At 33.8% G+C, this 14,595-nt stretch overlaps 1 protein-coding gene across 2 annotated transcripts; it reads left to right on the top strand.

Annotated features, from left to right (window-relative positions):
* Positions 1-9,235: 9,235 nt before the first annotated feature.
* LOC120205694 (mucin-17-like) lies at positions 9,236-13,372 on the top strand. 2 transcript variants are annotated; one of them, XM_039205539.1, is made up of 6 exons: positions 9,236-9,645; positions 9,727-9,850; positions 10,906-11,020; positions 11,571-11,850; positions 11,893-12,599; positions 12,851-13,372. In XM_039205539.1, the coding sequence occupies exons 1-6, from the start codon at positions 9,450-9,452 to the stop codon at positions 13,103-13,105; spliced, it is 1,677 nt and encodes a 558-aa protein (XP_039061470.1). In that variant the 5' UTR covers positions 9,236-9,449; the 3' UTR covers positions 13,106-13,372. The 2 variants fall into 2 exon arrangements, with proteins under 2 accessions (XP_039061470.1, XP_039061465.1); XM_039205534.1 differs by having other exon boundaries at positions 9,242-9,645; positions 11,571-12,599.
* The last annotated feature ends 1,223 nt before the right edge of the window (positions 13,373-14,595 follow it).

The following is a 14,595-nucleotide window of genomic DNA, read 5'->3' as shown; positions in this document are numbered from 1 at the left end:
TTGATGACTTGATAATCGATGTAACTCTTCCCGAATTGACTCAAGAGGTGATTAAACCTTCAAATGAGTGAGGCTCTGATACCAATTATTGAGTTAATCGATCGATGGAATTGGCCAAGAGGGGGGTAAATGGGCAATTAAAATTTTGGTGGAAGCTTTTGCAGAAAATTGAAAAGATTTGCACAGCGATTTAGAGTGGTTCGACTTTCTCAACCAAAGTCTAAGTCCACTACCTTAGCTATCCACACTAAGGATTTTTCAACAAATTCACTAATTTGTTCTTTCTTTTGAGGCCAAAGGGATAACTTACAAGACCCTCAAGAATATACCCCAATTCTTGAGAACATGCTTTCTCAAAGAGAAGATTACAAATTTGCAAACTTACAAGGAAATCCTCACAAGGTAGATTGTTTGCACAATTCTAGAACAGAGAAAAGAACACTAAAAAATGAATACAATTGAGTACAAGTAGTATTCTTAAAGCAAAATGAATATTGAATGAAAAATAGGCTTGAAATGCTCAAACTTAAGGTTTGATGCTTTCTCTTTGATTCTCTCTTGATTCTTGTTTCTTGTGTTTTCTTGTTATTGATCAATGACTTCTAAGCTTGTTTAAATATACCTTCAAATGATTCTGAACGTTGGGGATGATTAGTGGAGTCAGTAGAGTCGTTTAAGTGTGAAACAATTAATAAAATCAGTTGGGAGCATCAGTGCATCGATGCATACCCAAGGTGCATCAGTGCATCAAGTGTAAAATTCAAATATTTTGACCGTTGGACCCTTAGTGCATCGTTGCACTAATAGCGCATCGATGTATGAAATGCATTCGATGTTTCAAAATAGCCAGAGTGCATCGATGCATGGCTGGTGCATCGATGCATCAAATGCATTCGATGTTTTTCATAAAACTCTGAGTGCATCGATGTATAGTATGTGCATCGATGCATAAATGCATTCGATGTTCAATTTATTCCATGGTGCATCGATGCATGGATTGGTGCATCGGTGCATCACTTTGAAAATTTGATTTTAGGCTTGATTTTGTTCAAAATACTTTATGAAAATTGTTTCAAAAATATATTTAGTATAAAACACAAGTTTACACATTTAGTAAGGTTTGAAATTGATCTTGAAGACTTGGAGTAATAATTTGATATTCGAGTAATTAAATCGAATATACTTAGAAAATCATTTGTAAAATATTAAAATTCATTTATACTTAATTTGTTATATCAAAACATCAAAATGTTTTCAACACATTGTAGCATTGGTTCTTCCTTCGTCTTTCTAAAATACTATCCTCAGCAAACATCCTTTCTTTCATAAACCAAACCAAACCATAGCCATATCATCCTACTTTCGCTACCATATTCCTAACATAAATAGCCCTCCATTTCACCTTTACATCAACTACCAAGCTATCTATTTGAGCCATTCACTTATGCAGGTTGTTTTGCTTCCTTCCTAGATCCACAATCAATTTAAGGTAGGAGTACCTTACATCAAGCGGTATTCAGAGCTTTGGTGGAAGAAGCAACATGCAACAACAACAAATTCAAAATAAAAAAATAAGTACAAGTGAAGAAAATAAAAAAATCAGCAAAGAAAATTACAAGCACTCAAAGAAGAATACAAAAAGAATAAAAGAAAAGAAATTTGCAATAAAAAGTTGAAAGTACACAACAACAAGTCTCATCACCAAGCCATTCAAGTAGGCATCTAAATTGATTGTGGTGATAGAAAGGTTGTGAGGTGACTTAGTGTAAGTAACCCCTTTATTCTCTTCTTTCTTATTTCTAAGCCACCATTTTCAAAATATTTTTCTTTCTATTCCTACTAACCCTTTTACATCCGAAGCATAACAAGTAAACTTTACTTGGTATAGTTTTGAGTAAAGTTACTTAGAACTCGAGACAAATAGATTGAGAGGAAAAAGGCTTGAGCGTGGTAGACTAGAAGAGGACTAGTAAAAACCTTGAAGTCCTAGAGTGCAAACACAAGCGGATTGAGTGACATTCAAGTTTCCTTGGAGTGAACTCGTGAGGCTTTGTGAGAGCATTATTTGGTAAGGTCTTTTTTCACATTTTCTTTTATGTATTTCACTAATCATGTCTCGGATTCCAGGACGAACACCTGAAAGAGAAGCCCCTAACTTGCAAACTTAAGCAATTATGCATGAGATGATAAGATTGTTAAACTAGAGTTAGAGCCCTTATATGAAAGAATAGATCAAATTTAAGCATCATTGGTCAACTGAAGGATAATTCGTACTAGAATGGAAGAAGAATTTGAGAAGGAGGCTGAGGTAGAGCAAATTACCCAAGGAACAAGAAGAGATGTCCATAGGAATCTAGGGGAAAGGTACCAAAATGATAACTTCAGCAACATCGAGGTAACAATTCCTCCATTTCAAGGACGAACTGATCCGGAAGCATATCTTGACTGGGTAATCAAAATTGAGATATTTTGAATGTCAAAACTACTCAGAGTAAAAGAAAGTAAGGCTTTCCGCTATGGAGTTTGTGGACTATGCCCTCGTTTGGTGGGATCAATTAGTAAGTTCAAGGAGAAGAAATGGTGAACGCCCAATCAATACTTGGGAAGAAGTGAAGGCCATTATAAGAAAAAGGTTCATACCTACTCATTATCACTGAGATCTTTATCAAAAGCTTTAAAATCTTAAACAAGGAAGTCGGAGCGTTGAAGATTATTTTAAGAAAATGGAGATAGCTATGATTCGAGCCAATGTTGATGAAGATAGGGAAGCAACCATGTCAAGGTTTTTATCTGGCTTAAATCCTGAAATTGCTAACCTTGTTGAATTGCAACATTATGTAGAGATTGAGGAGATGGTTCATATGGCCATAAAAATTGAACAACAAATTAAAAGGAATGTCTTCAATCGGAGTAGCCCAATTTTGGCCCCCAAACGGAAACAAGAGTCTAATACTTTCTAGAAGCCAACCCTAATCCAAGTGAAGGATAATTATAAGGGATCCAAAACAATACAAGTGGGTAAATCCAGCAAGGGTAAAGAAATGCAAATAAACACTTTTTAGAGGTACAGAGAAATCAAGTGTTTTAAGTGCTTTGGAAAAGGACATGTTGCAAGCGAATGTCCCAACCGAAACACTATGATATTGCTAGACAATGGAGATGTTGTCTCAGATTTCGAAGAACCTATTCATGATGAGGAACAAGAAGCAATCTATGAAGAATAGCCAAAAGAGATTGCTGATTTTGGAGAAATGTTTTTTCAAAGAGGAACCTCCAATCACAATCAATTAAGGAGGAATTACGAAGAAACAACATTTTTCACACAAGGTGCAATGTCAAGGACAAGGTTTGTATAATGAATATTAATGGAGGGAGTTGCATAAATGTAGCCAGCACTATTATGGTGGATAAATTCGGCTTGAAAATCTTAAAGCATCCAACTCCATATAAACTCCAATGGCTCAATGAAGGAGGTGAGTTAAATGTTATTAAACATGTCCTAATTCATTTTTCAATTGGTAGGTACAAGGATGAGGTACTTTTTGATATTGTCCCTATGCATGCTAGCCATATTCTACTTGGGAGTCCATGGCAGTATGACAAAAGGGCCATTCATGATTGTTGTCACAACCAATACTCCTTTAAGCATGAAGGACACAAGGTAACTTTGGTGCCTTTGATGCCTAAATAAATCCAACAAGATCAGATGTATATGCGAAAGAGTGTCCAAGCCTTGCGAAAGAGTGTCCAAGCCTTGCGAAAAGACAAACTATAAATGAAGAATGAAGATGGACGAGACATGAAACCAGACTTCTTCATGAAGAAGTATGATGGTTAGTTGCTGGAAAATGAAGGGACTCCTACGGATAATGGTGATGGTTGGGGTTTAAAGTCACAAATCTTCATCAAGGGTTATGATTCATGTATTTAAAAAGTAAGCACCCTCATTTGAAATATCATGTCTCTTAACTTTTCAGGGAAAGCCAAATGAAAGATCAATTCAAACAAAGATATCCTTAAAAGAAGATCATTCTAAAAAGGTACATGTTGGTAATTTATATTCCAAAGAAAGGCCTAATAGGAGATCTTGTGAAAGGGTACCTATTGGAAGAACACATTCGTCCAAATGATACTTTTTTTGCCAAACGAATGCAAAGCTATGCATTTGGAAGAACACAATGATAAAAATTTCAAGCATACCAAAGGCTTCGATTTGAGGACAAATCACCCTAAAGAAGGGGGATGATGCTATCACATTTTCAACACATACAAAGGGAGTATTCTTAAACATCTTAATACTTTACTTACTTTATATCATTATGATCATATATGAAATAATCATACATATCATGCTAAGGTTGTTAGTTATGTGATTTAATGAGTAAAGTAACTTAGCATATCCACATCATTATGATTGATGCATGTTGTTATTTCAAGTATGTTAGATTAGTCTTGCATTAATTTAAAACATGATTCTTTACATTTATGAAATGGAAGCATGCTTAATCATTCATTTGTTAGCTCATGTGCATTCATTTCAGCTCTTAAATCTTATACATCAGCTTACATATGTTATATCATTATGTACTTAGCTCATGACATGCATTCATATCTCACAAGATCATAATCATGCATGGCAACAAGGTAATTGGATCATACAAGCTCAATGCCCTTGTTTTACCTTGTTTTCTTTGCACATGTAGGAACATGAAAGCATGGCACACATTGGGGTAGCTTGTTGGAGTATTTAAGATCCATATGTAGCTCACAATTAGCTCACAAACATCATGGAAGCTCATGGAACACAATAGGAGGCTCAACTCGGCTGGAGGAGCTCAAGGCTAGCTAATCTTAACTAGTTGGACTATTTGAAGACAAGTTGTTGAAAGTGACAACAAATGTAGTTAAACATAGTTGAAGGAGATGCTAGGGAGCTTGGGAGATCATGGATAATAAGTTACCTCACCACCAGCCATTGCATTGCTAGCTAGCTATACACATGCAAGCTTGAAGGCTTAACTCACGCCCAAGGCTGTTGCACATGCTTGGTCTTCATCACATGCATAAGGCTACACCATAAGCCTTGTGACCAGAAATCATGTGCCAAGCGTGTGGACTCCTCCTAGGCATGCCAAATACCAAACAAGCCAACCATTCGACCAAGGCTCCTAATGCTTCATTTAGGCACCCACTTGAAGGGGTTTAAGCACCATTCAGCCAAGAGACAGACCCCCTACATTCAGCCCAAACATTATCCCCTTTCATTCATGTATTTAATTAATTAATTATGTTATTCTAGAGGGAAACAAGGGTTGGCTGAACCAACATGTATCCATTCGGCCATATCCCTTTAATTATATAAATAGGCTAGTCCTATTCATTTTGTAAACACACCTTTCATATAATTTAAGTGAGATTTTTCTCTTTTCTCAAGTCATTGTGACTTTTATCAACTTATCAAGTAAGTTAATTACTTGTGGCATCAACCTCTATTCCTTGATACTTATGGTTCCTATTTCCTTATAGATAGTGGGTCCAAGTCCTTTGTTACTACCCCTTATAAAGATTTGTAAGGCTGGGTTTTTGCTCATTGTAGCACTGGTTCTTCATTGGTATTTCTAAGATACTATCCTCACCAAACATCATTTCTTTCATAAACTAAACCATAGCCATATCATCCTACTTCTGCTACCATATTCATAACATAAATAGCCCTCCATTTCACATTTACATCAACTACCAAGCCATCTATTTGAGTCATTCACTTATGCATGTTGTTTTACTTCCTTCCTAGATCCACAATCAATTTAAGGTAGGAGTACCTTATATCAACATATGGAAAGGGCTCGTAGTTGCATTAAACATGGAGGGATTGTGAGAAAGAATGAACTTATCTGTTTATATTGTTAATTTACATATTACTTTAAAGTTATAGGTTTCGAAATTCCAAGTATCGATACTCCAAGTACCGATTTAAAGTAAGCAATTAGTGCATTGACACCTCATTGACAATTTCCTTTGCTTTACCTCTTTTAAGTGCATTGTAGATGTCTTTATGTGTAAATCCGACATTCTGATAACCCATATATAAAGAGCATTGTAGAAGTAATATGTAAATTTACAATGTACACGGTAAAAGTATACTGATATAATGATAATAACATAAATGTTTATATATGTATCAATACTGATATAATTCTGAAACCTATTACTTTAAAGTAATAAGTTAATTTCCTATGAAAACGATTAAATTCAATCAGTATCATGATAATATGCGTAAACATTGTATACAGTAATATATTGATAAAACTTGATAAAAAATCAATTAATTAACCAGTTATGTTATCGTTGGTTCTAAGGCTCCATTGCTTTAACTTTGGTTAATTCCACATAAAGGCTCAAACAAATCTACAAGTAAAATGTATTGACACACACACACATATTCCATACTTATAATTTCGAAACCTATTACTTTAAAGTAATAGATTAATTTCCAATGAAAACGGTTAAAGTCAATCGGTATCATGATAATATGCGTAAACAATGTACATGGTAATATGTTGATAAAGCTTGTTAACAAATCAAGTAATTAACCAATTATGTTATCGTCATATTTCTAAGGCTCCATAAACTTAAACTTTGTTAACATTTTAGGCGTTATCTAATATGTTGATAATACTGATAACAAATTATGTAATTAACCTATTTTGTTACGTCAGATTTCTAAGGCCCCATCAACTTTAATAATGTGCTACCTATTACGTTACAAAAACGTTACCTAATATGTTATTATGCTTGATAATGTTTCCAGTAATTAACCGGTTATGTTATCGTCGAATTTCTAAGGCTCCATCAACTTAAACTTTGGCAACATTTTAGGTGCTACCTAATATGTTGATAATACTTATAACAAATTAAGTAATTAACCTATTTTGTTATCATGAGATTTCTAAGGCCCCATCAACATTAATAATGCGCTACCTATTACGTTACATAAGCGCTACCTAATATGTTATTATGTTTGATAATGTTTCCAGTAATTAACCAGTTATGTTATCGTCGAATTTCTAAGACTCTACCATCTTAAACTTTGATAACATTTTAGGCGTTACCTAATATGTTGATAATACTAATGAAAAATTAAATAATTAACATATTTTCTTATCGTCGGATTTCTAAGGCCCCATCAGCTTTAAAAAGATGCTACCTATTATGTTACATAAGCGCTACCTAATATGTTATTATGCTTGATAATGTTTCCAGTAATTAACTGGTTATGTTATCGTCAATATTTTTTTGGTGCATATTACATAGGACAATAACATAACCGGTTATTACCATTATTGTTACCAACTTAAATAGTATTTCCGATGAATCATATAACATTTACGGTATCGATTTTAACCAGTCACTTGTTTAACCAGTCACGTCGTTTTTAGTCGTATTTTAACCATTTCACAGCAGAACTTCCTGGTTAAAATTGATGTGAACTGAGACTTGAATATACATCTTTTGATTTGATCGATGGTCGCATTTGAGTTTGGGTCAAAATTATCAGCCATCGATCTGATTATTAAAAAAAAAGGTGGTGGCGGTTCGGTTGAAACAATAAGAGTTGTGTTCATTTAACCACTGAGGTAAGATGATTCGTACTTATCGAATCTAATACTATATTTTAAAGGATTAGTTAAAAATCAATATACAAAATTCGGTCTTTCAATCATTATTTTAAACGGATAAATTATATGTTTAATATCTAAACTATTATTTTTATTCTGTTTTGGTATATATATTTTAAAATTATATCTAATGTTTAGCTTAAGTTTTATTTTAATACATATCATTGAAAAACTTAACGGGTATTGATGTATCACAATAATTGATATATTACTATAAGATAATATCACGATATTATTAAAAAAATTAATTTTAAACTAAATATTAAGTATAAATTTAAAAAAATTAAGGTACTAAAACGGAACAAATGAAATAATTTAGGTGTTAAACATATAGTTTTCCTTTTTTAAAACTATATCGAATAACTCCAAAATTAAATAAAATATATTTAATTATTATATATATTTAAGGTTTGAATTGATTGATTTGAATCAAATTTGAATATATATATATATATATATATATATATATATATATATATATATATATGATTTATTCAAATTAGATTTAAATATTTAAATAGAAATATGTTTACTTAAATCCTAAGATTCGTAGCCAAAATGAAGGTACCGATGCACCTCAAACTTGAATAAGATAAAAGGCCTAAGAATGGAGATGGTGAAGAAAGCAAAAATAATAGACCGGAGGGGCATAAACGCCAAAAAAAAAATTATGTTCGTAGTTTATTATTAAACTTTAATCTCTCTCTTGTTTTAATTACTATACTTTCAATTTTTTCAATTAAATTTACTGAATTTTTGAATCGTTCTATTATGGTTACTATAAATTATTTTATTATTATTATTCTATGACATGATATTTTTATATATTATTAAATATAAAAATAATTTAAAATAATCACCATCCTTTCTCGTCATCTTTGACCATCATTTAAATTTCATTTTATATTATTTTTATATTAAATAAATAATAAAAAATTCAATTTCATATCAAAATATTAAGAAAATAATTTAGAGTAAGCAAAACAGGAATAATTCGAAAGGTCAATAAGTAAATTGAAAAATAAAATTAAAGTACAGTGAGTAGAATATGAGAGATAGTAAAGTTCAGTGATGAATGGTATAATTTACCCTATATTTTAAAAGAGAGGGTGATTATTTCATGGGCAAACTACATATTTAGTATCTGAACTATTAGTTTTATTCGTTTTAGTACCTAAAATTTATTTATTTTTCAAAATTATACCTAACATTTGTTTAAATTTTATTTTGGTATCCCACTGTTACAAACTTAATAGTGATATTGACGTATCACCATAAGAAAGTATCATATCATCATTAAAAAATAAAACAAAATGTTAAGTTAATAGTCCTGTTAAATTTTTAACGACGAGATATCAAATTAAATCTAAACTAAATATTAGACATAGTTTTGAAAAAAAATAAACTTTGGCCAAAATTGAACAAAACTAATAGTTTAGATATTAAATATGTAATTTACTCTTATTCCATCCACCTAAAACCAAAAAATAAAAAAAATATAATAATCTGAAAAAAAACGTAGCCTTCAAGTGAGAGAAAGAGAACAACGGCGCTGAAGTTTAAGGTTGTTCCGTCGTCCAAGATTTATTCTGCTCTTCCCATTTCATCCTTCTCTCCCCTGTCTTATTTACACTCTTCACCACTCGCAGCCATCGTCGGCTCATGCCGTTCTGCTATTTCACCCTCACCTAACACTTTCTCAGGCGCCGTGTTTACAAAGAGACGCTTGTTGTGTTTGATCTGCAAGGAGTGAGTTTGAGAAGGTGAAAGATGAATCGGAGTTTTAGGGCTCAGCAAGAAACGGCAATGCAAGCTGCTGTTTTGAAACAGCGGCAACAATTAAGAGCTTCGATGATGAAAGAGAAAGAGGAAGACCTCGCATTGTTTTTGGAGATGCGAAAACGTGAGAAAGAACAGAGTCATCTTCTTCTTAATCACTCCTCTGAAGACTTCGATGCTCCTTTAGGTAATTTTAGAATTTCTTCTACATTTCTAGGGTTTTTCAAAAGTTTGTTTTTGGTTATTTGGTAATTTCTGGAAACTGTAGGATCTAGACCCGGAACTTCGCCGATATTTAACCTTTCAGCATCAACAGAGACTCCGGTGAGAAAGGCGGCCGCCGCTGCCGATGATTTTCTTAATTCTGATAGTGATAAAAATGATTATGACTGGTAATTTGTCTGTTTACTCTTTTAAGTTAATTCTAATTTTAATTCAACTACTTGTTTGGCTAAAATTTTTGATGAATTATTTTCTCCATTTTTTAGATAACGAAGCAATTATGCTAGAATTAGCTTTCAGTTTATTTATTTGTTTATTTAATTTTTAATTTTAATGTTGATTTGTTGTAGATGTTTAAGAAATAAGAGGTATAAAGACTAATTATCGAAAAGGCAGAAGGATTGGTAACAACCGAACAAACAAACACTTGATTTTTTATAAATCAATTTCATGTTTAGGTTAGTTTTGTATCAGTTATTGGTAGGTTTCGTTTATTTTATTTGAACTCGTCCTATGGATCAGCGGATTAATAAGTCAATAGGAAGAGAAAGGGGAAAAAAGCTAGTACAGAAGAGTTATGATTATTGGTTACATGTTTTATTGATTGAAGTTAGTAATTTGATGGCTGTGATGAGCATTAAATAAATTGATGATGATTTGTAGTGGTTTCATTTGATGAATTACTTGCAGTCTTCTACGGAAGATTCAAACTTCACTTTCTTAGTTCTTTTGGATTGAGTTAAATTGATTTTCCTTTTTAAAAACTTGATTCCATTTCTTTCTCATGATTCTATGTCCTTTTCTGCTCCAATTTGATCAGATCCAAACGCAATGTTTCATGAATCTATTATAAGTTTGTAGATTTGTAGCCTCTAGTTTTTGTAGATTTGTAGCCTCTTGTTTGTGGACAAATCTAGGCAAGTTGCTTTAAAATGTTAAGTTCCAGATTTTCAAACAAGTCGAATGTTCAAAACTGAGACCAAATGTTTAGATAACAAATTCATAGATTACTTTTGGAATTATATTTCAATGCATTTATATAAATAGAAAGGTCCGTAGACAAGGACTGAACTGGGAAGTTCTTGTAGTGTTGGGTCTGAAAGATGTGTTAAGGTCCACTTCGGTCGGCTTTGTGCTAGTCCTTTGCTTCCCTACGTGAACGTAACCAAGTTAAATTATTTCCTTGTAATATGACGGTATTAACAGGAGTTGTCTCACTTGTCAGGCTCTTAACACCTCCAGGTACTCCCCTTTTTCCTTCCTTGGAGATGGACTCACAAAAGACTGTAATGAGTCAGATTGGCACTCCTAACACTCGTTCGACTGCCTTGAAATCCAGAGTAAGTAATTTTTTCCTTATAATATGGATTGCACACATTTCGAGAAGTTTGGATTATTCTAGTACATGACACAGCAATTTATCTGGAAATTTGAAGTTGGTTTTCTTTTTCACCTTGTTCTAAATAAAACTTAGCCATGTCTTAACTCTTACCATTTTGCTGTGAAATTTGATTATTAACAACCATGATTTTAGATCAGGGTATGGTCAGGAATCAGCATAACTGAAAGGCGCATTTTTGTATCTACATCAATAGTTAACAAGGAACCAGCAAGGATAAATGCCTGATATATTGGAACTAAATAATATTTAAAATGAATTACTACATTTTTGCACCTTAGCTGGAGTAACTATCATTAATGCCCAAATTTAGAAAGTATTTTCAAGTCTTAAAATATGATGGATGACCTGTATTTTTTTTAATATTTTTTAAGAAAATCCAGGAAGGCGATAGTCCAAGGTTTTGTTATATTTTTTTAGATCTTTTGGTGTTCTGATGGCTGGATTCATGAACTTATTGGTTTTGTTTTTTGTTCATTGTGTGTTTATAGTTAACAAATCCCCAGCCCGAATCTGCTGCCAGGGGAAACCTAGCACTGAATCAACCAGCTTTGTCATCTGGATTGAGTTCCACCGGGACTCGGAGGCCTTCATCATCTGGGGTTCCAGATTCAAGACCTGCAACACCCACCAGATGCCCTACACTGACTGAATCTAAACCTACGAGATCATCAACACCAACGTCCTGGGCCACATTACAGTCAACTAAACCATCAATTTCTGCATCTAAGCCTGTAACAAAACCTTTAACTTTGTCAACTAAGCCCACAGTTTCTGCAGCCAAGAGTCCGTCTCCTGCTACTAAGCTCACAGTTTCTGCAAGATCCTCCACACCAACAAGGTCCACAGCGAGGTCTTCGACACCAACTGCAAGACCTTCTATACCTTCATCCAAACCTGCATCAAGAGCTGCTACACCAACTCGTCGGCCAACAACTCCATCAAGTACTCCTAACATATCTGCTTCTCCAAATAAAGCATCCTCTTCGGTTACAAAGCTGACTCCAGCAGCATCTAGAAATTTTGTATCATCACGTGGTGCCCCTCCAACTGTATCATCTCGACCATGGAAGACTTCTGAGATGCCTGGTTTCTCGCTTGATGCTCCACCAAATTTAAGAACAACATTACCTGATAGACCACTTTCGGCCACCAGAGGTAGGCCTGGGGCACCAAGTTTTCGATCTTCTTCTGTTGAACCAGGTGCAATTGGTAGACCAAGACGGCAATCATGCTCTCCTTCAAGAGGGCGTCTCCCAAATGGTAATATGCATTTAAGTGGCAGCTCTGTACCTGCAGTAAGTCGTGGATATTCCAAAGTTAGTGACAACGTGAATCCTGTTGTTATTGGAACTAAAATGGTAGAGAGGGTGATAAACATGCGGAAATTGGCACCACCGAAGCCAGATGATAAACATTCTCCTCACGGTAATTCTTCCACGAAATCTGAATCACCAGATAGTTCAGGCTTTGGAAGAACACTTTCAAAGAAATCACTGGATATGGCTATAAGGCATATGGTAAGTGTTTCTCCTAAAATTTTCAGCGGCATTATCTTTTATATTTTTCAAACTAGGATCCATTAAATGAGAGTAAAAAAAATCTGAATATGTTGTCGAGGTATCCCAAAAAATCATTTTGGAGGTGGACGCCATGATTACTTTGTTTGTCAAAAGTGTCGGGTTCTCATAGGACAATACGTTAGGAATTTGAAGGTTTAGGGAAAGGATGAAGCTATTTCTTTCTCTGATCTGAATAATGTCTTGAACAGGATATAAGGCGAAGCATTCCTGGTAATTTGCGGCCACTGATGACAAATATTCCTGCATCATCTATGTACAGTGTGAGATCTGGTCATCCACGAGGCAAAACTAGTAATGTCTCGGACTCCCCTCTCGCTACAAGCAGTAATGGTAGTTCAGAGCTTAGCATCAATAATGGCAATTGTTTAGACGGGAGTGAAGTAGAAGATGATGTCGGCTGTGAGAGAGTTGGTCGATCCCCTACCAGTGTTCATGCCAGATGATAGTGCGTTCAACCATGAGATATGGCCATACGTTATTGTTTTAAGTTCTCCAAGATTTTAACATTTGGTGGAGAGAAACTTATTTCCAGGAATAACCGAGTAGCAAAATCATTGTTCTACTATGAATGTAAAGCTAATTAGATTTGTTTACTGTTGTGTAATTCACCACCTTTGGGATTATTAGGTAAGCCCACGTGGATGCTAAACATCTTTCTTCAATTTCTACACTGAGTTGTTGTGAACTATAGCTAGCTGCTTTGGAATGGTGAAAAAGCTTTGTCAATTGAAAACTCTACTGTTCAGCTTATCTACCTTCATTTTCCCAATCGATATGAAATTGTTTTTTTTTTTTACATAAAATTGAACCTCGTGGAAGTTGCAAATAATTTTGTTTTACTTTTATGTTCCTTCTTTTAAAGACATGGGATTTCTGAATAATCTCTAGAGCATATGATTAAAAGTTCTCAGTTTACATTAAAAAAAATTATGAGTTGTTGGTTCAGTACTTATTAAGAGCAACATTTTCCTCCTTCCCTAGTTAATAATTGTTAAAAAAGTTGTGTTCAAGTTTCACCAACTGGTAATGAGTATTCAACAATCCCTATGTTTTATTAAAAACAAACCCATTTTGGCAAATGCAATTTTTATCTATTAGCTATGTAAGAAAATCAAAGAAGTCATCAAATGAATGGATCCAACTAGTAATTTATAAATTGCCTTCTCTAGCAGAGGTTGAAGTATTAGAATCACAATCAGATGACCAAATCCTTAATAATAAAGTTGAATGCAATGCAGTTGTTAGGTCATAAAAAGCTTGAAAGGCGATTGATTTCTTGTACCATGTGAGGAGGGTCTTTCAGATTCCCCAATTTGCAAGATATTTCAAAGGCTTTAGAACTGTTGCATTATTGCATTGCAAGACTGTTGAGAATTCAGAAAGAAGCATCCCAACTTGGGGGTGGAAAGTGACTTATAGATAAAACTATCACGTTATAGAATATTTCCCAATGTGGCAGAGCACAAAAGCTGGACCACATCTAAATCCACCCTCCTATTATTGTATTGCTTTTTCTTCATACAATTTTTTTTTTATAAATTCTAAATCTAACGGAAAAGAAGCTTTCGGAGAATAAAAGAGAGTGCTCTTAGTGAGTCTAGAATCTATGATTTAAAGAAATCTGAAGAAACAATGATGAGCAATTTGACCATCCGGTCAAATGTGCTTACACGTTTTTTTCCCTTACAGTTTTGTATTAGATAGGATCACAAAAAGAATATTATTCAAGTATTGAAATCAGGGACATTCATCAGAACCTGCGGGGGACATAGTTCCAAATTCGATTAAGTTTTCTTTAGCTGAAATCAACACCCCGAGAGTTTGGTGATGGAGAGATGATAAAACTCAAACGAGAATAATATAAAGTACCTCTAGATTTATTATGTTGAATCATTAAAAATAATAAATTATATGGAGAAATGTACCTAAATTT

The sequence above is a fragment of the Hibiscus syriacus genome, unplaced genomic scaffold (assembly GCF_006381635.1).
Source record: "Hibiscus syriacus cultivar Baekdansim isolate YM2019G1 unplaced genomic scaffold, ASM638163v2 tig00000452_pilon, whole genome shotgun sequence".
Classification (NCBI taxonomy): Eukaryota; Viridiplantae; Streptophyta; class Magnoliopsida; order Malvales; family Malvaceae; genus Hibiscus; species Hibiscus syriacus.
Note: the sequence above shows the minus strand (reverse complement) of the source record. Positions and strands in the feature narration are given on the sequence as shown.